Source organism: Danio rerio, chromosome 11, assembly GCF_052040795.2.
Source record: "Danio rerio strain M-AB ecotype USA chromosome 11, GRCz13ab, whole genome shotgun sequence".
NCBI classification, from domain to species: domain Eukaryota; kingdom Metazoa; phylum Chordata; class Actinopteri; order Cypriniformes; family Danionidae; genus Danio; species Danio rerio.
Window position 1 is genome coordinate 28,109,099 of NC_141031.1, and position 24,207 is coordinate 28,133,305.

The 24,207-nt window shown below is 37.0% G+C and overlaps 1 protein-coding gene across 1 annotated transcript in view; it reads left to right on the top strand.

Annotated features, from left to right (window-relative positions):
- The window catches only part of grm6b (glutamate receptor, metabotropic 6b), a 44,844-nt gene that overhangs the window by 2,474 nt on the left and 18,163 nt on the right, over nucleotides 1–24,207 (top strand). The window contains 4 exon segments of the mRNA NM_001080020.2: nucleotides 1,653–2,271; nucleotides 18,668–18,884; nucleotides 19,175–19,310; nucleotides 21,044–21,198. Of these exon segments, the coding sequence (NP_001073489.2) occupies nucleotides 1,708–2,271; nucleotides 18,668–18,884; nucleotides 19,175–19,310; nucleotides 21,044–21,198 (1,072 nt within the window). The 5' untranslated portion in view covers nucleotides 1,653–1,707.

A 24,207-nucleotide genomic window follows, 5' to 3' on the forward strand; every position in this document is an offset into this window, starting at 1 on the left:
TAATATGTATGAATATTCATAAAATATTCATTTAATAAATTATCATTATATATATTTAGAATTGGAGACTAAATAAGGTTGCTTGTTCGACCCCCGGCTAAGTCAGTTGGCATTTCTGTGTGGAGTTTGCATGTTCTCTCCATGTTCTTGTGGGTCTCCTCAAGGTGCTCCAGTTTACCCCACAGTTCAAACACATGCGCTATAGGTAAATTAAATAAGTTGAAGTGGCTGTAGTGCATTTTTAGTAAACCTTTGAGGTAGGGCAATTACATTCACATTTACATTTAGTCATTTAGCAGACGCTTTTATCCGAAGCGACTTACAAATGAGGACAAGGAAGCAATTTACACAACTATAAGAGCAACAATGAATAAGTGCTGAAGGCAAATTTCAGGTATGTAAAGTCTAAGAAGCAAAACATTAGTATTTTTTTAATTTTTTTATTATTTTTTTTTTTTGTAATACAGTTAGCGGTGGAACCAGAGAGGCAATTGCAGATTAGGAAGGAAAGTGGAGACTAAATAGTTGAGTTTTTATTCATTTCTTGAAGACAGCGAGTGACTCTGCCGTTCTGATGCAGTTAGGGAGTTCATTCCACCAACTGGGCAGATTGAATGCAAGAGTTCGGGAAAGTGATTTCTTCCCACTTTGGGATGGAACCATGAGGCGATGTTCATTCACAGAACGCAAGTTTCTGGAGGGCACATAAATCTGCAGAAGTGAGAGCAGATAAGAAGGAGCAAAGCCAGAAGTCACTTTGTAAGCAAACATCAGAGCTTTGAATTTGATGTGAGCAGCAACTGGCAGCCAATGCAAACGGATGAGTAGCGGAGTGACATGTGCTCTTTTAGGTTCATTAAAGACTACTCGTGCTGCTGCGTTCTGAAGCAGCCGAAGAGGTTTGATAGAGTTAGCTGAAATCTGAAATGAGTTAACTAAAATCCAACATCTGATAAACCTCATAGTGGTAACGTCCACACAGCACCAAGCTGTAACATTATGAGACGACGATGATTTTTGGTTGATTTTAGGTTGATTTTAGGTTGGATGTTGGAGATTGACATCGACCTGACGTTGAGTTCTGATGACAACCCGATTTTTATTTTTAAACAAAATGCAACATCCCCACAATGTTGGGGTACAATGTCAATCTGACGTCATGTTGACGTCTTGTGCCTGCTAGGTGGTTAAGGCCATTTCGGTCATCATACAGTAAACATCCGTCATCTTCTCATCAGTGACATGCATCTAAACAGTCTCTGGGTCAATGCGTGTAAAGATTTTAGGCATCTTCCTGGACATTTTTAATGCTTCCAAACATTTTGCTGCAATTGTAAATTTACCTTCCATGTGTGATACAATTGGACAGGAATCACAGGTCTGATTTTTGTAAGTAGTGACTGCAGGTTGAAGGGAAGTAATGGAGTACAAGTACCAATACTGCACTGAACATTTACTCAAGGGAAAGTAAAACACACGTTTTTAAAACGACTTAGTAAAGAACAATTTCTGAGAATAACTACTCAATTACAGTAGTTTGAGTATTTGTAATGTGTTACTTTACACCACTGCATATCACACATTCTATCTTCAAATCATGACATGCATTCACACATATGTTTCACATCCATTGTTTGTCTCATTCCTCACAGGAGACACAGGTAGAGAAGAAACCGTTGTGCTGTAGAAGAACAACGAGCCGCTTGAATGCCAGCAACTATGACATCACAGCTGTACGCACCATCACAGTCCCGCCACCATAGGATTATCAGGGCGCCCAAAGCACACGTGGGCTCCCTCATTCACATCATGTGGATACTAACAATGGGATTTACTCCAGAATCCCAGGCTGCTTCCTCAGATACTCAACCCCACTCCATAAAGATTGAAGGAGACATTACTCTCGGAGGGCTCTTTCCGGTTCATTCCAGGGGCCCTGCTGGAATCCCTTGTGGAGAGGTTAAGAAGGAGAAAGGCATCCACAGAATGGAGGCCATGTTGTACGCTCTGGACCAGATCAACAGTGACCCGGACCTGTTGCCTAACATCACGCTGGGCGCCAGGATTTTGGACACGTGCTCCAGGGATACATATGCACTGGAGCAGTCGCTCACGTTTGTCCAGGCCCTCATCCAGAAGGACAATTCAGACGTTCGATGCTCCAATGGAGAGCCGCCTATCATCCCAAAACCTGAGCGCGTGGTGGGGGTCATCGGGGCTTCGGCCAGCTCTGTGTCCATTATGGTGGCCAATGTTCTCCGATTGTTTGCGGTGAGTCATTTTGGTTGGCTTTTTTTTTTTTTAATAATGGTGATTTCTTAGGAAACGCTCCATTTTAAGGGGAATAAGGGGAAAACTGATGGATGTGGATAATATATTCTTAATTTGGTGTCTCAATCAGATTTTATTCCCGAAACTTTTGCTTAGAGGGCTAATAACATTGACCTTGAACTGTTTTTAAAAAAAATTAAATCTACTTTCATTCTAGCCGAAATAAAACAAAAAAGACTTTCTCCAGAAGAAAAACTATTTGAGAATCAAAGAGTATGAAATTTACAGGAGGGTTTATCATTTTGATTCAACTGTATGTGGAGTTTAAATATAAACTAATTTCAAGAGGATTACGTGCTTATAATTGACCATGGATTTACCAATTGGATGAATCCAAAACAAACATTAATAACCAGATTTCCTCACCTTAGTGATCTTCGTCTTAAAGAATCCCCCCATCCACCCTGACTCCTCCCCCTTTTTTTTTAGCATAATTCAGAGTGAGGCAGCTCGACGACTCAGTGGTTAGCACTGTTGCCTCACAGCAAGAAGGTCACTGGTTCAAGCCGTGGCTGGGTCAGTTGGCATTTCTATGTGCATGATCTCCCCGTGCTCACGCGGGTTTCCTCTGAGTACTCCGGTTTCCCCCACAGTTCAAAGACATGCGCTATAAGTGAATTGAGTAAACTAAATTAGTGCGAGAGGTATGGGTGTTTCTTGGTGTTGCGCTACAGTAAATAATTCACTGGTATAGTTGTCGGTTCATTCCGCTGTGGCAACCCGTGATAAACAAAGGAATAAACCGAAAGGAAATGAATGAATGACTGAAACCAGGGGAGCTCTCGAGACGTACCTAATGAAATGAGAGGTAGCCCCAGGCTCGAGGATCTTCCGAGCTCAGGGCTCTCTCCCTGGACTGCTTGCCAAACATGCTTTATTTATCATCAGCTAAGTATGAACTCTTGAAATATATGTATTTGAAAGTGTTGTTAATGAAAATATGTTATGCTACCCACTGCACCACCGCATCGCCCTGTATAAAACATTGTTATTATAAATACCATTTTATTGGGTGCCTTTTGTAAATAATGGTATAACATTAACAATAGTAATATTAGCTTCAGTATCTCAAAATCTAAACCAAAAATGATTGCTTATTATTGGTTATGTTATTATATAGAAAAGGATGTAAAATAATATGAAAATATTACACATTTTTTCACTGTGTTACTAGTGTTCTGAAATGACATATTTAAATATGTAAATAATCTATTTCAATATCCCAGTATTTGTGCACATCCCAAGAACATTGTTTCATTTAGATTTTTCTTTACAGGAAGGATATTTCTATTTGATGTTTCTATTTTTCACTCTATAAATCAGCTCAAAAGAAAATACATTTTCAGAATATTTTTAGGAATAAAGTGAATATTACATGAGCACTGATAAAAACAGATTTCATTTAGAAGTTGTCTGTCAATTTTACGAAAAAATAACACATAGTAACACATTGAATTAAATAAGACATACTGAAACATGTTATTGTTATCATATTATTGTGTTGCAAAACACTCTCCAATAATCTTCATTTATATATATAAAAAATTGAATTATACGTTTATTTAAATGTAATGTAAATGTAATTTTTTAGACCAGCCTTCAGTACAGAACTGTATATTAAATAAATTGGGGTGGTGCAATGGCCCAGTGGTTAGCACTGTCGCGTCACAGCAACAATGTCGCTGGTTTGAGTCCCGACTGGGCCAGTTAATTATCATCACAGTGTGGAGTTTGTATGTTCTCCCTCTCTTGTGTGGGTTTCTTCTGGGTGCTCCGGTTTCCCCCACAATCCAAAGACCTGAGCTATAGGTGAATTGGGTCAGCTAAATTTTCCGTAGTGTATGTGGCTGTGTGAATGAGTGTGTATTGATGTTTCCCAGTGATGGGAACTGTGGCGACCCCAGATTAATAAAGGCACTAAGCTGAAAATAAAGTGAATGAACAGTGCATTTTACTAGATATTTTTCAAGATACTAGAATTCAGCTTAAAGTGACTTTTAAAGGCTTAACTAGGTTAATTAGGTTAACTAGGCAAGTCATTGTATAATGATGACTCATACTGTATACAATCTGTAGGAATATATATATATATATATATATATATATATATATATATATACATACATATATATATATATATATATATATATATATATATATATATATATATATATATATATATATATATATACATTAAGTGCTGTTAATGCAAATATGTTGACTTTAGTGCTTTAAATAAATTTTGTGAAAATAAAATTTTATAATATGGGCAATCTATCATTGGTGTAACGGTTCAATTACACTAAAAGTACGCTTACAATTATGCTCATGCTTTATAGGGCAGTCAATGAAATACTCATGTGAACAAATCTGTGACTGTGGGTTATTATAGGTCTTATAAAAGTTATAAAAGTTATAAAATTATATTTAAATCAGTGTCGATGATGGTCCAATAAAGGGTTCAATTATGTAGTATTTTGGGTTCCCCTTAAATAATGTTTTAAGTATTTGTCATTAAATGATTTTTATGAGCCTAGCAGGAAGTTTTGTTGTATAAACTATTGTCACACTAAGCAACATTTTATTGGCCGCTTTTTGGGGCGTCGCAGTGGCACACTGGGTTGCACAATTGCCTCACAGCAAGAAGGTCGCTGGTTTAAGCCTCGGCTGGGTCACTTGGCATTTCTGTGTGGAGTTTGCATGTTCTCCCCATGTTCGTGTGGGTTTCCTCCAGGTGCTCTGGTTTACCCCACAGTCAAAAGACATGCGCTATAGGTGAATTGGGTAAGCTAAATTGGTCGTAGAGTATGAGTGTGTGTGCGAATGTAAGAGTGTATGGGTGTTTCCTAGGACTGGGTTGCAGCTGGAAGGGCATCCACTGCATAAAACATAAGGCATGATAGTTGGTGGTTTATTCCTCTGTGGCAAGCTCTGAAAAAGAGACTAACTCGAAGGAAAATGAATGAATTATATAAATTTGGAATGTTTTTTTTTCAGTAGTCAGAATGAAGACATGTTAGAGAAACAAAATCTCCAAACTGACCAGCGCATGAAAAGCAGACTATAGTTTTGCCAGTTCTCTTGTGCCTCAAGACAGATTTGTTTGTGAGTGCTGTTATTTTGGTACTTTGTAAGGCTGTGTGTAGTCCTGTGTGGGGCTCTTGCATGGCGTTTCTTCAAGACTTCTGCTGTGCTGCTGATAGAGCCAGTGCTACAGGAAGTAGAACTAATTCTGTTAAAAGGTTTGGATTGTGTTTCAGCTCGACTGGCATCTCGGCAAGAGCTTCTTAAGCAATATAGATTATTCCTTTATGGCGCTCCGAGAGAGAGTGTATCCTATTTTCCTTAAAGTGAGAATTGTTTCTGAACTGAGCTCAACATTGACCTCTGTCCTCAAAACACTGAAACCCGGCAAGGTGAAATGTGCTGCGAGAACGTCATTCATTCAATTTTAAATCCATTCAGATCATCCTTTAGCTCGCAAATCCTACACCTGAGCTGTACTCAATTTCATTCCGCCCTTTGCCACGTTTGATTATTATTATTTATTTGTTGGATTTATTGACTTATTTAATCAGTGTTGTACTTTGTGGTCTGGCTGTTCGTGAGCGGATGGAGTTTTCAGTCATCACACGTTCAGGGAAGATAAACATTTCACAGAATAAAAGTGACTTAGTCAGAGCTCCATTAGGTTTCTCTCGGGACATTGTACCTGTGTCCTAATCGTATTGTGTTATTCATTACTTTTAGTGAAACGCCCTGAATAGGAATAAAACAATCATGTCTCACGTTTTTTATAGCCTTTTTGATGATATTGGACAAAGAGGACAGTGGAAAAATGTATCATGTAGAAAGTGTCATCTACACATCTGGATTTATTACATTTGTTTTTTATGAAATTTGTTTTTAAAGGAACACATATGGACATTTTGTTCAGGCGTTGGTCAGTGTTGACATTTTGGTTTATTTTGCTTTAGCTGAAAAAATATATGTTTAAAGATTTATTTTAATACATTGCAGCTATTTACACCTTTAGATCATCATATATATGCACTCACCATCTACTTTATTAGGTACACCTTATTAGTACCGGATTGAACCCCCTTTTGCCTTCAGAACTGCCTTAATTCTTTGTGGCATAGATTCAACAAGGTACTGGAAATATTCCTCAGAGATTTTGGTCCATATTGAATCACATTTGTTCCCCATTCTGATGCTCAGTTTGAACTGCAATAGTTCGTCTTGACCATGTTTACATGCCTAAATGCATTGAGTTGCTGCCATGTGATTGGCTAATTATAATTTTGCGTTAACACGCAGTTGGACAGCTGTACCTAATAAAGTGGCCAGTGAGTATATGACTTAATAACAATACATATCTTTTAAACCTTGATTTAGATTCAAAATTAAGGCACAATATTTTAAATTTTTTCATACTAATTTAGTTTTAAATTCAAATCAGCAAAAATCTAAATACCTTTACCATTAATCATTCATTAAAAGTTGTTTAGAATTTTAAAAAATTGAATATGCCTAAAAAGACATCAATCATGCAAATTGGACAGAAATATGTGTAGGTAAAGTGTGTCCACAGTCATATTTGAGTGATATAAGCATTAATTACCTGACATTAAATAAGATCCAAATCCCAGGGATGTTAGGCCCTTAGCAACATGACATAGCAGTGCAGTTTTCCCCACTAATCAATATTGATTTTCACGCCACATAATACCATGTCTCAGTATTAACACGTATAAACATGTCCACAAGACAGGATTTGCTAAGAAACTGGGATTAAAAGATCAGTTCCAACTCTCTGTAATCAAACTAAAGAAGTAGTAAGTGGTACACTTTGTATTTTTTAAAGCAATTTGAACAATTTTTAAGCTATGTAACTCATAACCAGCTCATAATCAGCTCAGCTATAAACGAGAACGCTTCAATCACACAACAGGAGTCCCGGATTGTGGATGTTAAATCAGTTTATCCTGTACAGTGACTTAGTTATAATGAATCTCTAAACAGCAGCATTATTACCCGTTTGTTGGGCATCCTGTCACATTTACCATAAGTAGATGAGCAAAAAAGAGCACAACATGTTAAACGCGTGCGTGTGTGTTTGTTTTTGTGTATGTGTGCACACATGAGCACGGTGATCATTTTAACAGCATTCATCTTACTGTGGTAATTGTGACTATGAGTTTCTGTTTAATCAAGTCTGAGTTGTCTTTTTGCTGTGTTTATCCTGACATTCAACCTTTGGAAACAAAATCGTCCAAGAGAACCTGCTCATTTTCATATAATGTCACAGGCGCCAAAAAAGCTGCTATTCCCTCCGACCCATACAATGACATATTCAATAGTGTATAATAAATGATCTGATGGATGTTTTGACCTGAAACGCAACCGTCTTTACATTCTGCAGACATAAAAGACTTATTTTAAATCTTATAAAAAAATTGGAGTCCTTTAAATAATACAATTAGCTGGTCAAATTGGCTCAAAATCAACCCTATCACCCTATCACAGGTGTTCATTCAACATTTATTTTATATTATTTGTATTTATTATTTTTTTCAATAATTTTCATAAGCTTTTGTTCATATATCATTTATAAATGTTTTCCCACTACACTTTCTGGTATAAAGCGAAAATTCCCAAATATCAGACCCTTTTTATTTTAGCTGTCAACTAAATAAAACAATAACTGAATTCTGAATCCAGCTTTTTTTCGATGTTGTTTTCTGGAAATGGATGCAAATTAGTACATATATCTTTATGCATTGCCCTATTTGCATATATGACTGTAGCATTTCAGAAAGTTTGTGAAATAAGAGTTATCCAAATGTACTGTGATTAATTAACTGAAAACTTATGGTGATAATTATCAGTTAAGATTATTACCTGATTATACCCTGGTTCTTTGGCTTTCTTACCCGTTTTTTATCCATTAAACTAACCAAACAGCCAATTAAATGTATAATGCCAGAAATAAAATGCAATTCAAGCCATAAAATTGCCATATTTACTTTAAATATTTAATTTGAAAACTATCACACGTTTTTAAATTAGTTTTCATAAAAGGAGAAAAAGAATTCACAATTTCTTAATATAACCGTAATTTAATAAGAACAACCTTTGTTGCATGAATGTTTTGAATGATGATTAAAAATGAACAAATGAATCATGAATTGATTCACTGAACTCAAAAAAAGAATAAAAATGATCAAAGTGTCATCTTGAATCAGTTACAACAAACATTTATGTTCACACACTGGTTCAAGTTCATGTCTTAGGAAGGCAGATATTGAAGAATCCGCTCTATATTAAAGTACTCTCCACAGCTCAGACTCCTGGTGGAAAATGAAGCGTGAGCTGGGAGAAATGCAGCTGGCCTGTTATCAGCTTCACACAGCCTCTGTTCTGTGCTTTACTGAATGACTGTGGGCCTTTAGCACCAATTGTAGATCGACAGCGACAAATAGCCAGCATTTGTGGGTGGTCTAGTCTGCTTTTGCTCTTGGTTTGATTGTCTCTTGCATTCTCTAAATCGTGGTATTCACAGAAACTGAAAAGGTTGATTTCAGAGGCTTAGAATTCAGAATCTGACAACTGTGGCCATTATATGAACTACAGCTAGTACACTCTAAAAGATGCTGGGTTGTTTTAACCCAACTTTGGTCAAATATGGACAAACCCAGCAAGTTCATTTTTTAAATTCAATTTAAAGGTGCCATATAATGCATTGATGCAAAATGTTAATCAGTTCCATAAAGCAGGCAACCATGCATGACTACGGAGACTCATCTGTTTACAGAACGCAGAATGGTGGGATATATTAATTACAATTTTATTCAATGTCACACCGAAGATCAATAAGGTCTGTTAAAATGTATTTTTTATTCGTTTATGTGTGCATTGTGAAATTTACTGCCTTCGAACGATTTAGTACCAATTTAGATTGGAAATGAAATCAAAAAACTTTCTGGAGAATTTTCGAATTTACCTAAGCCACATATTTATTCATTTAGATATCAGAGAACTATTAAATATATTGTGTCAGTGCTTTCTATGGCACATTCAAAGCCTGTCTCATTTGCAAAATATGAGTCTTACTTAGGAAGTAAGTATGATAAAATATTAACTTAAAATAAAGAAAAAAATCACTGATCATTGTTGTAATCTCACTAGGAAACTTTGTACCCAATCAAATTAATTCATATTAAAGATCCTGTGTGGATCCTCGAAATGGGTGTTTTGTACTTCTATTTAGATATCAGAGAACAATTTAATACATTGTATTATTGCATTTTATGTCAGCTTTAAAGCCTGTCTCATTTGCAAAATAAAAGGTAGGTTGTAAATATGATAAAAGAATAAAGAATTAATTAGTGATGGTTGTTGTAATCTCACTAGGACATGTTGTGCCAAATTGAACCCATACATATGAATATTAGAGAACAGTTTAATATATTGTAGTAATGCTTTCAATGCCACATCTAAAGCCTAATTTGCAAAATAAGAGACCCACTTACAGTTGAAGTCAGAATGATTAGCCCCCCTGAGTTATTAGCCAATGTTTATTTTTCCCCCAATTTCTGTTTAATGGAGAGAAGATTTCTAAACATATTAGTTTTTATAACTAATTTCTAATAACTAATTTATTTTATCTTTGCCATGATGACAGTAAATAATATTTGACTAGATATTTTTAAGACACTTCTATAAAGCTTAAAGAGACATTTAAAGCCTTAACTAGGTTAATTAGGTTAACTAGGCAGGTTATGGTAATTAGGCAAGTTATTGTGTAAAGATGGTTTGTTCTGTAGACTATCAAAAAATAAATAGCTTAAAGGGCCTAATAATTTTGACCTTAAAATGGGTTTTTCAAAAATTAAAACTGCTTTTATTCTAGCCGAAATAAAAGAAATACTGTATGACTTTCTCCAGAAGAAAATATATTATCAGACATACTGTCAAAATTAGCTTGCTCTATTAAACATAATTTGGTAAATATGTAAAAAAAAAATAAAAATAAAATAAAAATCAATCAAAGGGGGGCTAATAATTCTGTATAATAATAATTATGACTTCAACTGTAGGTGGTAAATATAACAAAAGATTAACTTACAATAAAGAAATATTCACTAATCATTGTTGTAATCTCACTAGGAAACTTTGTGCCCAATCAAATGGATGCATATTAAAGATTCTGTGTGGATCATCGGAATGGGTGTTTTGTACTTCTATTTAGATATCAGAGAACGATTTAATATAAAGTATCAATACTTTCTATGGCACATTTAAAACCTGTCTAATTTGCACAATTAAATTCCCACTTAGGTAGCAAGTATAATAAAAGATTAACTTAAAATAAAGGGAAAATCATTGATCATTGTCATAATCTCACTGTAGGAAAAATTGTGCCAGTCAAATGCATGCATATTTAAAAGTTCTGTGTGGATCATCAGAATAGGTGTTTTGTTCTGATTGGCCTGTTTTGCACTCACTAGATTTACATGAGAAGGAGGAAAAGGTGGTGTTTGAGGCTTACTGTATGTCATTTCTATGAAGTGAACTCTTATTATTCAGCTATATCCAGATTTTCATTCTATGACACCTTTAAATCACACTTTTACACACAACAGTTAGTTTGTTTATATTTCACTCAACACTGGGTTAAAACATTTTTTTAGAGTGAGTAATCTTATTGCTTGTGCTCCCATTGGTGTAACAGTGTAATTGGTTTTGATCGCTACTGTAGACAATAGACATGAATGTTTGTATCCCATCTACAAACCCAGTACTTCTGTGACAATTTAAATGTAACAGAAAGAATAATGCTGGTTCAAAAGACTAAAGCCAGAAGCCGTTTCATAACCATACATGATGACTGATCTCTCTGGGTCAAATGCAGATTTTAACATACAGCTGTGATAGTCAAAGCTTTAATAAACATATGGGAATCATGATAACTTAAGAATAAGAAGTGTGTGGATGTTTGAAATGAGATCATTATATTTTGACAGTTAATAGTAGAAGTCAGCAAGGATTTGTTTTACAAGCTGATCACATATTGGCAGTAGAAATACACTAAGATGCTGCATTAATAATAGGGTTTTCAATTGATGCTGAGAGCCAATTATTCACTGATTTGTGCTGATACCAACGTCGGTAGTTTTGCGGTTTTGACTTTTAAACCTGATCTTGTGAAACTGTAACGGTAAAGAGCTTACAAACTGCAGTTTTGTCAATATTGCCAGCCCAGTTCACCAATAATTTCACATAGGAGACATTTTCTTTAGACACAATTTATATCAAATCCTTATTTTCCACCCTTATTTGATTGGCAGGAGAATCCACCAATAGGCATGGATAACCAGTTTCAAGGTTAATTGTGGTTTAATAAAGTCAAGGTTTTAGTGAAGTTTATTTATAAACTAATTTGGAGAGGATCACTTACTTATGATTGATCACAGCTAGCCCCACATTATTCAATTTATGATTCACCAATCAGACGATTCCTAAGCTCTACTCCTCCTTTCCTAGATGGCTGGCACGGTGGCCCAGTGGTTAGCACTGTTGCCTCACAGCAAGAACATCACTGGTTCTTGTCCTTACCAAGCCAGCCAACGTTTCTGTGCGAAATTTGCATATTCTCCCTGTGCTCACGTGGGTTTCCCTCAGGTTCCCCAGTTTCCTTCCACCGTCCAAAAACATGCATGACTAATCCAAATCGGCACCATAGACGTGCTCCTAGTAAGTAGTTATCTCTTAAGAGCAATCACTATCTGTTCATTAACTACTCCAGCAGGGGAGTTCTCAAGATCTCCCTGAGCTCAAACTCCCCTCTCGCCTTGGAAATGGGAGGGAGCCCCGAGCTCGAGGATCTTATGAGCTCAGGGCTCTCTCCCGGAACAGCATGCCAAACAAGCTTTATAATCAATCATCAGCTAAGTGTGAACTCTTGAAATACCAATAAAATGTTGTGTTATACCGTTCCCATGGTATATGTAAGGTTTTTAAATAAATTTTTTATTTGTTGTAAAGAAATCTCTGTTTTTTAGACTAATGAAGAAAGCAGAAATCATTTATTTTAACTATTTAGCCTGACATGTTTACTGTTCCAAAATATTATAAATGTTTCTTGAAATAAAATAAATTGTGTTCAATGGCTTTCTTTTGTTTTACCCAGACATTTAAAAAATATATATTTTAGAGCAGTAATCACAGTACTGTGATATTGTGAAAATTATATTTTTATCCAAGGTTATCATACATTCAGAAACTTCGTCACCTTGGAATTATAAAGTTCTATCTACATTCTGAATGATTTTAAGATGTTGAGCTTCAAAGTTTTTGCATTCCATAGCAAACAGTATGTGTGGAACATTTGTTTTTTTAAATAAAAAGTCCTAAAATGTAAATAACTTAATAAATGTAAAAAACATCCCATAATGTAAATAAGCTGTCATTTAATAAGAATATGTGAATAACTCAATTTTGACAAAATGTCAGATAGAACCGTATAATTCTGAGGTGATGACTTATACTGGCCCATGCCTATACTACTTTTATTTTTCTATACTAATAATTGGCTTATATATATCAGTGGATGTCTATTCATTATGTAGTAAAATGCATCAAACTTTTGAAATCTGATCCTTATATTTTCCTTGATTGGATTTTACCTTGTTAAATTGTCACTTTCAAAAAAGATATTTTGAGATTTCCTTTAGCAAGAAGCCATTCTGGCTTTTAAAATGCATGGATATCTTAAGTCAGGGGAGTTTGCATGTATTCCCTGTGTTCGTGTGGGTTTCCTTCAGGTGCTCAGGTTTCCCCTACAGTCCGAAGACATAAGAATAGATGGCAGTTCATTCCGCTCTGGCGACCCCTGATAAATAAGCCAAAGGACAAATAAAAGAATAAATGAATCTTAAGTCATATCCTAAATCAAAACGACAGTATCTTTTAAATCATAAATACTAATTCATCTACCTGACTATTCTGGGAACATTTTCAGTAATTAAATCAAGTAAAAGATAATGCACTTTCACATTTTATGTCTACATACTTAAAGAACATGTTTAAAACCAATGAAATGCTTGAAGTGTTTGCCTGTGACTGCTGTTAATGTTGACATGACTCATGTGTGGAAAGGCTTGAAGGCTGTCATGCTTACGGTGCATAGCAACCAATTAGTATCCGAGACTAAATGTTCCTCCTAAATCCATGTTTTCCCATATGTTCTTTCATTATTGTTACAAATTAAATTACGCACTGGAAACTTGGAGTACTTTAGATTCTCATGCAAGATGTAACAAGTGCCTGAACGGCGTCACCAGCAGTGCAACAGACTGCAATATATATGTTACATGATGGGGGAGGAGCGGTTAAATCTGCCATAGCAAGTGAGCTAGTAGAATTAAATATATTGTATGGCTTATGGCTGAGAAATGGCAACCTTGTCTCTTGATCTGTCTCTCTCCCTCTGTGCTTAACGTAATTTGACTAAAACCCCTCTAATCCTTCTAGATAATCTGTCAAATGGTCCTCTCCCTCTTCTCTCCTTCTCCGGTCAGCATCCACCTTTTCCTCACTGTCCGCGAGCTCCGCTTCTTAAAAAACCTCTCATTAAGCCACACGGTCCAGGCAGACATTAGTAGATGCAAAGCCTGGCCCAGTGACATCAGCTGCGTCATTAAGAAACTAGCACAACAGTAAATTAATCTTCTCATCCTTTTTTTTATACAAACAAATGCTTTTACAGTGGTAGCTCGTGCCATCTGTATTTCCCCAGGATTTTTATGGGCAGCAGCAAAAGTGGCTAAGCAATATCACAAAGCAAAAATGCTCTTGTTATGATGATCTTTAAGATATATTTATATACCCCACAGTCCACAAACATGCAGTATAAGTGAATTGGATGAACTAAAGCTGGCCAGAGTCTATGTGTGTGTGTGTGTGTGTGTGAATGGGTGTTTCTTAGTATTGAGTTGCTGCTGGAAGGGTATGTGTTGCGTGAAACATATGCTGGAATAGTTGGCAGTTCATTCCGCTGTGGTGATAAAGGGACTAAAGGGAAGGAAAATGACCGATTGAATGAGTGTAAGATTCCTTTTATACAAGTTCAGTAAATAAAAAAGCAATGCACTGTGGTGATCACAATAACGAAACAATTAATGAACTTTTGATTTTTTTGGGGAAATTATGTTTTAATTATTTCATTTTGGTGTCTTGAGAAAGCCAGCATACTGTTATACTACATAAACGTATTATTCTTTCGTCTTCTTCTTCTTAGACAATTTTAAGAACTCATCTCCTCCTAGACCGTTCATACTACAACCACCAAACTAAGGGCCTACTCACACTATGCTATCCGATTCCGAACCATGCCCAGGCCCGTTTCCCGGAACGTTTGAGAAGTGTAAGTCCTCTGAATCGGGCTCAGACACGGTTCACTTGGCTGGCCCTGGCCCGGTTGGAGGAGCGTGGTTCACTTGGGCTTTGGCACGGTACGCTTGTGTTTGAGTGCAAAATGTGCCAGCGCCCGAAACTGAAGGCGAGACGTGATTTTGAAGGGAATGTTTCATACGGATTAATTAATCCTTCTTACTGTTTAATGACTGCAAACTGTCATAATTTATTAAAGACGCAAACCCCTCACTGCACCACAACTGCACCTTCAGCAAATCTCCTAATTCCTGCAGCACAAGGACTCTATGATCGTTTATGAGCATCAAAAGTGGCCGATCTGTGAAATATTAGACTGCATGTCACTGCATGTCAAACGACTTAAACGATATAACTGAAGAACTCTCCACTGTGCTGAGCGAAATCGCTTACTGAACAGCGCATCATTGATGACTTAAGCGTGAACAGGCCCGAATGTAAAGTGAGTGCGGGCCGTCGGGGAAGACGGGAGGGGGGACAAGCGTGCTTTGGCCCGGTTCAAGGCAACTGTACATAGTGTGAGTACGCCCTAACTCCAAACCTCCAAACTATAATAAATATAGTTGCAATATCTTTTCTAACTGATCCAAGTTACTGTTTTCCGAAAACTGACCCTGAAAATCCAGAAAAGTCCCATTGACTTAACATTGGACCAAACTTTTTGACCTTATAACTTTGCGCCAGACTGTCATACAGGCTGTGTTCGAAACCGCCTACTACTCAGTAGGTACTGCATTTAAAAACAAAATGTACTACTCAGTCTTTAGAAAAGTTCATTCTATACAGAATGACTGTGAGCAATATGAATGGAACTCGGATGTACTACTTCTGCAATTTTGTCATGGTCACATGACCTCCCCGCATCAGCTGCGTCACTTCGCTCCCATTCATGAATTCTCTCGGAGGGCATTATGGGATAGCACAGTGTTTATGGGATGCACACGCTAGAATTTCGCTGGAAGAAGTAGGTCATCCGGGTTCTTCTCGCATACTGATTTTTAAATTCTATGAATTTTGACATACTACTTGGCTCGCATACTGATTTTAGCGCACTATAAAGTATGGAAGTATGCGGTTTCGGATGCAGCCACAGACTTAAGTTTGGGCTCATTTAACTCAGACTACCAATCTGCCAATCACTGATGATGTTTAAACTTACTAGCCCCACCCTACCTTGTAGCATTTTAGTTATCACATAGAACACCCTAGCAACCACCCAGAACACCTTAGCAACCGGTTAGCAACGCCTTAGTAACCCCCTAAAACACCATAGCAACTACTCAGAACACCTTAGCAACCACCTAGCAACGCCTTAGTAACCCCCTAAAACACCATAGCAACCACTCAGAACACCTTAGCAACCGCCTAGCAATGCCTTAGCAACCACCTAGAACACGCTTGCAAAGCCTTAGAAACCTCTCAGAACACCCTAGCAATGTCTTTGCAACCGCCTAGCAACCACATAGAACACCATAGCAACCACCTAACAACGCCTTAGCAACCACTCAGAACACTATAGCACCCGCCTAGTAACCACTCACAACACCCTAGCAACCACCTTGCAACACCTTAGCAACGGCCTAGAACACTTTAGCAACCACCCAGCAGCACCTTAGCAACCACCTGGCAACCACTCAGAACACCTTAGCAACTGCATATCAATGCCTTAGCAACCACTCAGAACACCCTTGCAATTAGTAACGACTGTGATTGTTATCCACCTGCCCTGAACTCTAGCTTGCTTCGACGACTGCGAATGTTCTCTGCCTGCCCCGAACTCTGCCTGTTCCACGACCTGATTCCTGGTTTGTCCCTCTTTTTGTTACATGTGTGTGATTGTGCTAATAAAGCTAGCAAATGGATCCAATGGCTTCTGACTCGTCACAACAGTAGCGCACTTCGAATGCATCCTTCACAGGATGCAGCATCTGAAATGAGACACAGATTGAAATGACTTACAGTTTAAATGCACATTTGTAAATAAACACTTCATAGTAAAATATTATGGTAAGCACTTTGTAAGTGTAGCAAAATGTAGGAAATATTTTTGTTGCATAAAAAAAGTTTGATTATGATCACCATCTAACAAGCTAATCCGGCAAAAAATAGTGCTTAAAGTGTCACTAAAATGCAGTATTTGAACCTCATAATAAAACAGAAAATAGAAAAATTGCCTCGAATGACTGCAAAAAGGTCCACTTTTTGAGATAAAAGAACCACCCCTTTCAACGGGCTGGCTACGGGCCTAGGTGTTGAACTGATTGCCCATTCAGATTCTTCACATTATCCTGTGCTCTTGTCCATTTGTCATCTCGTGGATTACCAGTCTTTCTCTGTGACTTGAATGAGTTGTAAAGGTGGAATGTTTTTGAAATCCACAGATTTGAATTGACCAGCTTTATACTGGCTCATCTCCTGGGCTTTTATCTGGTCAACCTGTTGTTGGAGGGTTTTAGTCACTTTAGCTTATATCACATAGTCAGTGAAACCTACAAAGTTCATCTGGCAGTTAAAGTCTTACTACACCCAGAAATGAAAATTCTTTTAGTAATTACTCGCTTTCATGTCATTCCAAACCTCATGAGTAGGCCCACACGGAATCTGTGTGCGCAGAATTCCGCAGATTTTCCGCAGTATTTTTAGCCCATTATTAATTCTGTTTATTTACTTGAGTAAATGCGTAAATCTAAATTTATTCAGTTTTTATTCAGTAATTTATTACTTTTTATTTAATATATTAAGGTTTTAGTTATAATACTCCGCTGGATACTCCCAAAATAATTCCGCAGAAATCCGCAGATTTTTACCAAAATTCTCTGCAGAAATAGCAAAAAAACATCCGCAGATTCCGTCTGGCCCTCCTCATGAGGTCTTCATTCATTTTCACAACACAAATGAAGATATTTTAGGTGAAATCTGTGAGCTCCCTTATCCTTTACACTCATCCCCTTAAAAATCTCACTCCTATCCCGGACAAGCCCCCACATGTAGCCCACCGGTCCTACTGCGCCCATCCCGTTCTGAGCTGGGCTTGACCATGACCTCTAGAATTGGTCGCTACATCACCTTTAGAGGTCAGAGAAGTAAGGTTTTCCTGCATAGCACTTCATTTTATTATTCTTTTTAACTTTGATTTATTATTCACAGCGTTAATTTCTGGTAATTTATTCAACGTTGGGGAAAATTTATATTCTACTTTACCTTATTTACATTACATCATTAAATTATATCAGAGGGGCCTAAATTCAACATCTCTGTTGGCATTTATTTTATTGAACCTGGAGTGCTATCTTAAACTTAATACACCTAATTGGCGCTACATAAAGTGTGGGCTCGTCTGGGATAAGAGAACGCTTTTGGGGGTGAGTGTAACAGAAGCCATCTAACCTTACTCCTTTGTCCTCTAAGGGTGTCCAACAACAGACGCTAGAGGCCATGGTCTTTAGCCTCCTTGTTAGACTCTCATACAAAGTATTGCTGGTTCAATCCCAGCTAAGAATGGGATGGGTGCAGTAGGACCGGTGGCTTACAAATACAAATCACACTAAACAACAAGTTACAGTAGAAATAACTGTAGACCATAAACAGTAGTGCAAAATAGCAGATGGGAGGGCGGTAGGGTGACGTGAGGTAAATAGTTCTGAGGCTGAACGAGAGATATATCCAAAATGTGTAGAAAATGGCTGGCACTAAATAAACAACACAGACATTACAAGCAGAATGCTTTCAACTATAACCATGCTTCACATTCTTTTGAAACGCATCACCCGAAAATAATATTGCAGTTTTCAAAAGCCAGTAAAATCATGTTCTTTCTGCAATTTTGCTGTGAAAAGGATTCAGATGAGTCCTGATGTGTTCTTTGTCTTTAATTTTTCAGATTCCTCAGATCAGTTATGCTTCGACAGCACCCGAGCTTAGTGACAACAACCGCTATGACTTTTTCTCCCGAGTCGTGCCGCCTGATTCCTTCCAGGCCCAGGCCATGGTGGACATAGTCAAAGCCATGGGGTGGAATTATGTTTCCACTCTGGCATCAGAGGGCAACTATGGAGAGAGTGGTGTAGACGCTTTCATCCAGATATCCAGGGAAGCAGGTAAAGCAAATGCTTTCTAGTTGCAGCTCAATTTTCCCAGATTATCCATAGTCTGGTTTTCCATTCCTGAAGTGGAATTCATCACCGTCTATCCAAGGATTTAACACATCTGGTGTTGTATTTGATGAGGAAAGAGGATAATGATCAGGGGATTTAAGAGATTTTCTGTGTGTAAACAAGTTATTAGTCACCTAGATGTAATGACAGGCATGCTATAGACTGAATGCTGTTACATTCTTTTAAAAATCACTGTAATCGTTATTCTTTTTTTATTTAAATTTTTTATTTAGGAGGTCTTTGCATCGCACAGGCCATTAAAATTCCTCGGGAGCCGAGACCTGGAGAGTTTGACAAGATCATCAAAAGGCTAATGGAGACATCCAATGCCAGAGGGGTTATTATTTTCGCTAATGAAGATGACATCAAGTGAGTAGTCTTTAGTAGTAATTCTGAAGCAGGAGCTGTGGCCTTGGGTAAATGTTAGAGAACAGATCAGTCACCCTACAATGGGAATTTTAGGAGCATTAGAAGAAGTTTAATGTTTTACATAATGAGTTTTCATTCAGTTTAATTTGCATTTCATAATTTAAAATGAAATTAATTTCATGCACACATGGGTCAAGGGCTAGACGTCTTATTAAAGAGTCAAATCAAAGTGTTTTCTAGATGTTGAAAGTGTGTTTAATGGAAGTAAAGTGTCCACTTTTATGGCGTATTTTTTTCTGACCTGAACGTAGTAAATCCATCACAAATAAATGACTGTACTTTTTTTTTTAAAATTATATTTTAATTGATTATCTTTTTTGCTGACTGACAATGAGTAAAGCATAGTGGTTTGAAGGATATTGGCAATGTTTAAAAGGTCGTGAAACCCCCCTCTTTCGGTTCAAGTCTACCTCAGAATTTAGTAAAAAAAAATCTTCATAATGGGCGTGGAGCGCTGCGAGCAGAGGGAGGAGTGGGGTGGCCAGCAGATCAGGGGAAAACGAGAGAGGGTGCTCGCTGCAGAGCCATTTGAGCAGAGCTGAGCTCCAGCGAGGGGGAGCATGAGCTCTCGCTCCTCCTGTATGCTGTTTTAATGTGTACACCAACCCCACCCCTAACCCTACCCCCAGTGACATCACTCGTAGAAGAAGTGCAAAAAAGGTGCAGCTCAAGCTCAAGGTCCCCCTCACTGGAGCTCAGCTGGCCCAAATGGCTCTGCTGCGAGCACCACTTGGAAAACGAGGGGAGCAAACAATTGTTTTTAGTTGGCTCACAAAATGAGACACAAAGCATGAGGAGATACATGATTTTATAGTTAAATTGCAAATAAATAAACAGTAATTTAATGCCCTGCTACATTTGTTATTCGTAAATTTATATACAGATAACCACAATTTGTTATATTATTATAAAGATAATCATGTAAACACTATAAATGAGGAGGACTTCTCCTCAATCACCGGGTCTGAATGCAGACACACAGTGGATTGCAGTGCAGCAAGTCTCTTGTCTTATCTGTTTCAACCATCAACCCTGTCAGTAATCTGGATGATTTAAAACATAGGTGAACACAGCAGCACGGATATAGGCAATGTGTCTGAATGGTAACAAACTCAACTGATAAAAGACGAAGTCCGCGAGTCTCCATTTCTCGTACAGCTCTCCTGACAAAAAATTATTGCTGCAAACCAACAGCTTTGCTGTATCGGCCCTGACAGCATCACAGGAAAGAACATGCAACAAACCCTGTGAATCATGGAAACACACACATACGACCCTTCATGAACAGCTAAAAACTGTTTGCGGTGTATGGACACGATCTCACCCAGTCTTTGTCACAGCTTGGCAGGTCTTCCTTGTCTTTTGAAAGCATGTGCTCTCATGAGTAATTACGAAGCAGGTTCTCCTCATAGGATAAGAAATCCCGCCCCAAAAATTATTTTAAACCCGGAAGCTGAAATAAGCTGACTAATGCTCAAAGCCAGTTTTTCCCACAATTAAAACTGACAGGTGCTAATGTTGTCTCAACTGACGCTCAACACACACAATTTTGTAAAAATTTCAAAAAAGTACTCCAGGGTGTCTTGAACCTTTGCAGTAACCCAGAAAAACTTGTTGTTATTATTACTTGTTATTTTTCTGACCTGATTTTGTTGGGTATGTTTTTGTTGTAGGCGTGTCCTAGAAGCTGCAAAAAGAGCCAATCTTACTGGTCACTTTTTGTTTGTGGGATCTGACAGCTGGGGTGCAAAAATCTCACCAATTCTGAACCAGGAAGACGTGGCTGAGGGTGCAGTAACCATCTTGCCCAAACGGGCATCCATTGAAGGTAAAAACTAAAGGCACATGTTATTGTAATTAATGAAGGAAAAATGTGGTATTTAGTATTATATCACATAATATGCAATTCAGACTGTCAAAACAACTTTTATGCAGTGAATGCGTTTAGAGATCAATTCAGTTTTATCTGTAAAGAAGATGCACAGCTTTAAATAGTGTATTTGTTCAGCTCTGTTTAGTCAGTGTTGGTAAGTTCATTAATTATGAATCAAATTCAGCTTCATTATAAGCAGCTCTACAGAAGTAAATAGTGCCATTATTCAGCTTAAGTCCATTTAATTCAGTTCAATAACTAAGTTATTGTTGAACAGTTAGAATTAAACCCAGAAAAAATAAAGGTTTCAAAAGAAGCACGTCATGATTTTGCCAAGTACGATGCGATCCTGAATTAACATCTATGTTGATCCTGGAGCATAATTTTTGTTCAAAAATGTAATTCATACCTATTTCCTACCCCTAAAACCAACCATAACTGTAAATCATTCCCAATATTAGAGGTTAACATTTATGTAGAAGTGCATAAACCTAACCATAAGCCTAAATTAAACATAAACAGTAAAGTATCCCTTAATTCTGATTGGCTGATTAGAATGTTGTTCCAGGATCAACATACAGTTGAAGTCAGAATTATAGCCCCCCTTTGATTTTTTTTCTTTTTAAATATTTCCTAAATGATGTTTAACAGAGCAATGAATTTTTCTTCTGCAGAAAGTCTTATTTGTTTTATTTTGGCTAGAATAAAAATTAACATTTTTTAAAAAAACAATTTAAGGACAATAATATTAGCCCCTTTAAGCTTTTTATTTTTTTCAATAGTCTACAGAACAAACCATCGTTATACAATAACTTGCCTAATTACCCTAACCTGCCTAGTTAACCTAATTAACCCAGTTAAGCCTTTAAATGTCACTTTAAGCTGTGTAGAAGTGTCTTGAAAAATATTAGCCAAATATTATTTACTGTCATCATGGCAAAGATAAAATAAATCAGTTATTAGAGATGAGTGATCAAAACCATTATGTTTAAAAATTGTGTTGAAAAAAATCTTCTCTCTATTAAACATAAATTGGATAAAAAAATAAAGAGGAGGCTAAAAATTCAGTGGGGCTAATAATTCTGACATCAACTGTAGATATTAATCCAGTAACATGTCCTACTTGGTGAAATCAGGGTGGTATTCAAAAGCTAATTATAATAAATAGAAATAATAATAGTTAATAATTAAAATGATTTTAGGTTATAAGAAGAACGGTTTAGTCTTAATCATATTATCTTAATCTAAATAACATTTTAATAATCTAAAGTATTTTCCCCTATCAAGAACCTTTTGTTTAATAAAAATGTTTCATGTATGTGAAAAGTTGTTCATGGAACCATTGATGTCTAAAAAGAACATTTATTTTTTAAGAGAAGCTACCTCGGTGTGTTTATTCATATTATTACAAAATGTGAATTGCTAACTGAGCAAGCTAAAGTCAACTGTGGCAAAGGACTAAAACATCATCAAGTGAAATAAAAAAATATTGGCCTCAGTCTTTGGTCAGTTCTCCTTTGGGAAAAGGATATAGTTCAACCAAAAATTATATTTAACATCCCGTTTTTCCCCCCAATATTTTTGAAGAATTGTTATGTGGATTTTGCCTTGTGACTGAAGCTGAAAATAAAATGTTTGTATTCTTGCAACTAAGTTAAGGTAACAATCTCATAATTAAAGCTTCTTTATTGGCATTGAGGGTTCCAAGAAGATCTGTTGACAATTTTCATTAAATAAAAGCGGGTGATGTGGTGGCTCAGCACTGTTGCCTGTCCCGGCTGGGTCAGTTGGCATTGCTGTGTGGAGTTTGCATGTTCTCCCCGTGTTTGCGTGGGTTTCCTCTAGATGATCCGGTTTCCCCCACAGTCCAAAACACAGGTGAATTGAATAAACTAAATTTGCTATAGTGTATGTGTGTTAATAAGTGTGTATGGATGGATGCTGGAAGGGCATCCGCTGTGTAAGACATATGCTGGATAAGTTGGCAGTTCATTCCTCTGTGGCCCCTGATGAATAAAGGGAATAAGCAAAAGAAAAATGAATGAATGAATTCCAGGAAAGGCTTCCTTATTGTGGAAAATATTTTTTGAGATTGGTTTAAGGATGTGCACTGCAGTTCTCTGTCTGTTTATAAAGGTAAAAAGAAGTGTAAGCTACATGCTTCAGGAGGAGGCAAGGCCAAAACAACAAAGCAGACTTTACAATAACATCTAGTGAAGGCCAAATGACTACACAATAAAAGAACAAGAATAAGTCTTGTCTTTCTTAATCTACCGTAGACAAACATGAAAACTGGAGAAACTGATTATTACTTACAAAACAAATACCGCCTCTCCCCCTACTCTACTGTATCTACACAAAAAAAAAACATTCAAGCTGCATGTATTCTCTACACAACATTAAAAAAATCTGGCATTGCAATGTTTCATTTCGCTGTCTAGTCTTCATTGTATTAATAATTCAGTAAAATTATTATTCTTTAAAGTTACAAATTTACTTTATTGTGCCGAATGTTTTAAACTATCTTGAAATGCCTTTGAAACACATGCAAATTATAAACTATCAGTCTGTTATGGTTATACTTTGCTATGACTCTACAAATGTCATGTATTCTCAACTTTTGTTCTGATTAACGTTGCAACATAAGCTCATTCTGAAAACATAGCCCTATATACGTTTCTGGAGATCACTAATTATGTACCCAGAGCTACGTATGACTGCATTTCGTCTTTAAAACGAACGCTATGGGGCAATATGACTGCGTTTCTTTTTTCGCTAACCAGTTGACAGCTTACCTCCATGTCGACAGCTTTCCTTTCACTGTTACCAGGTTGTCCAGTTAGCTCGACACAGATATGTACACTAGATATTGTATGCGTCAATAGTTTCGCCACATTTGTACAATACTCCCAGGACAAATGTCATTCAGCCGCACTAAGATTGAAGCCAATGTGAAGATGCTGG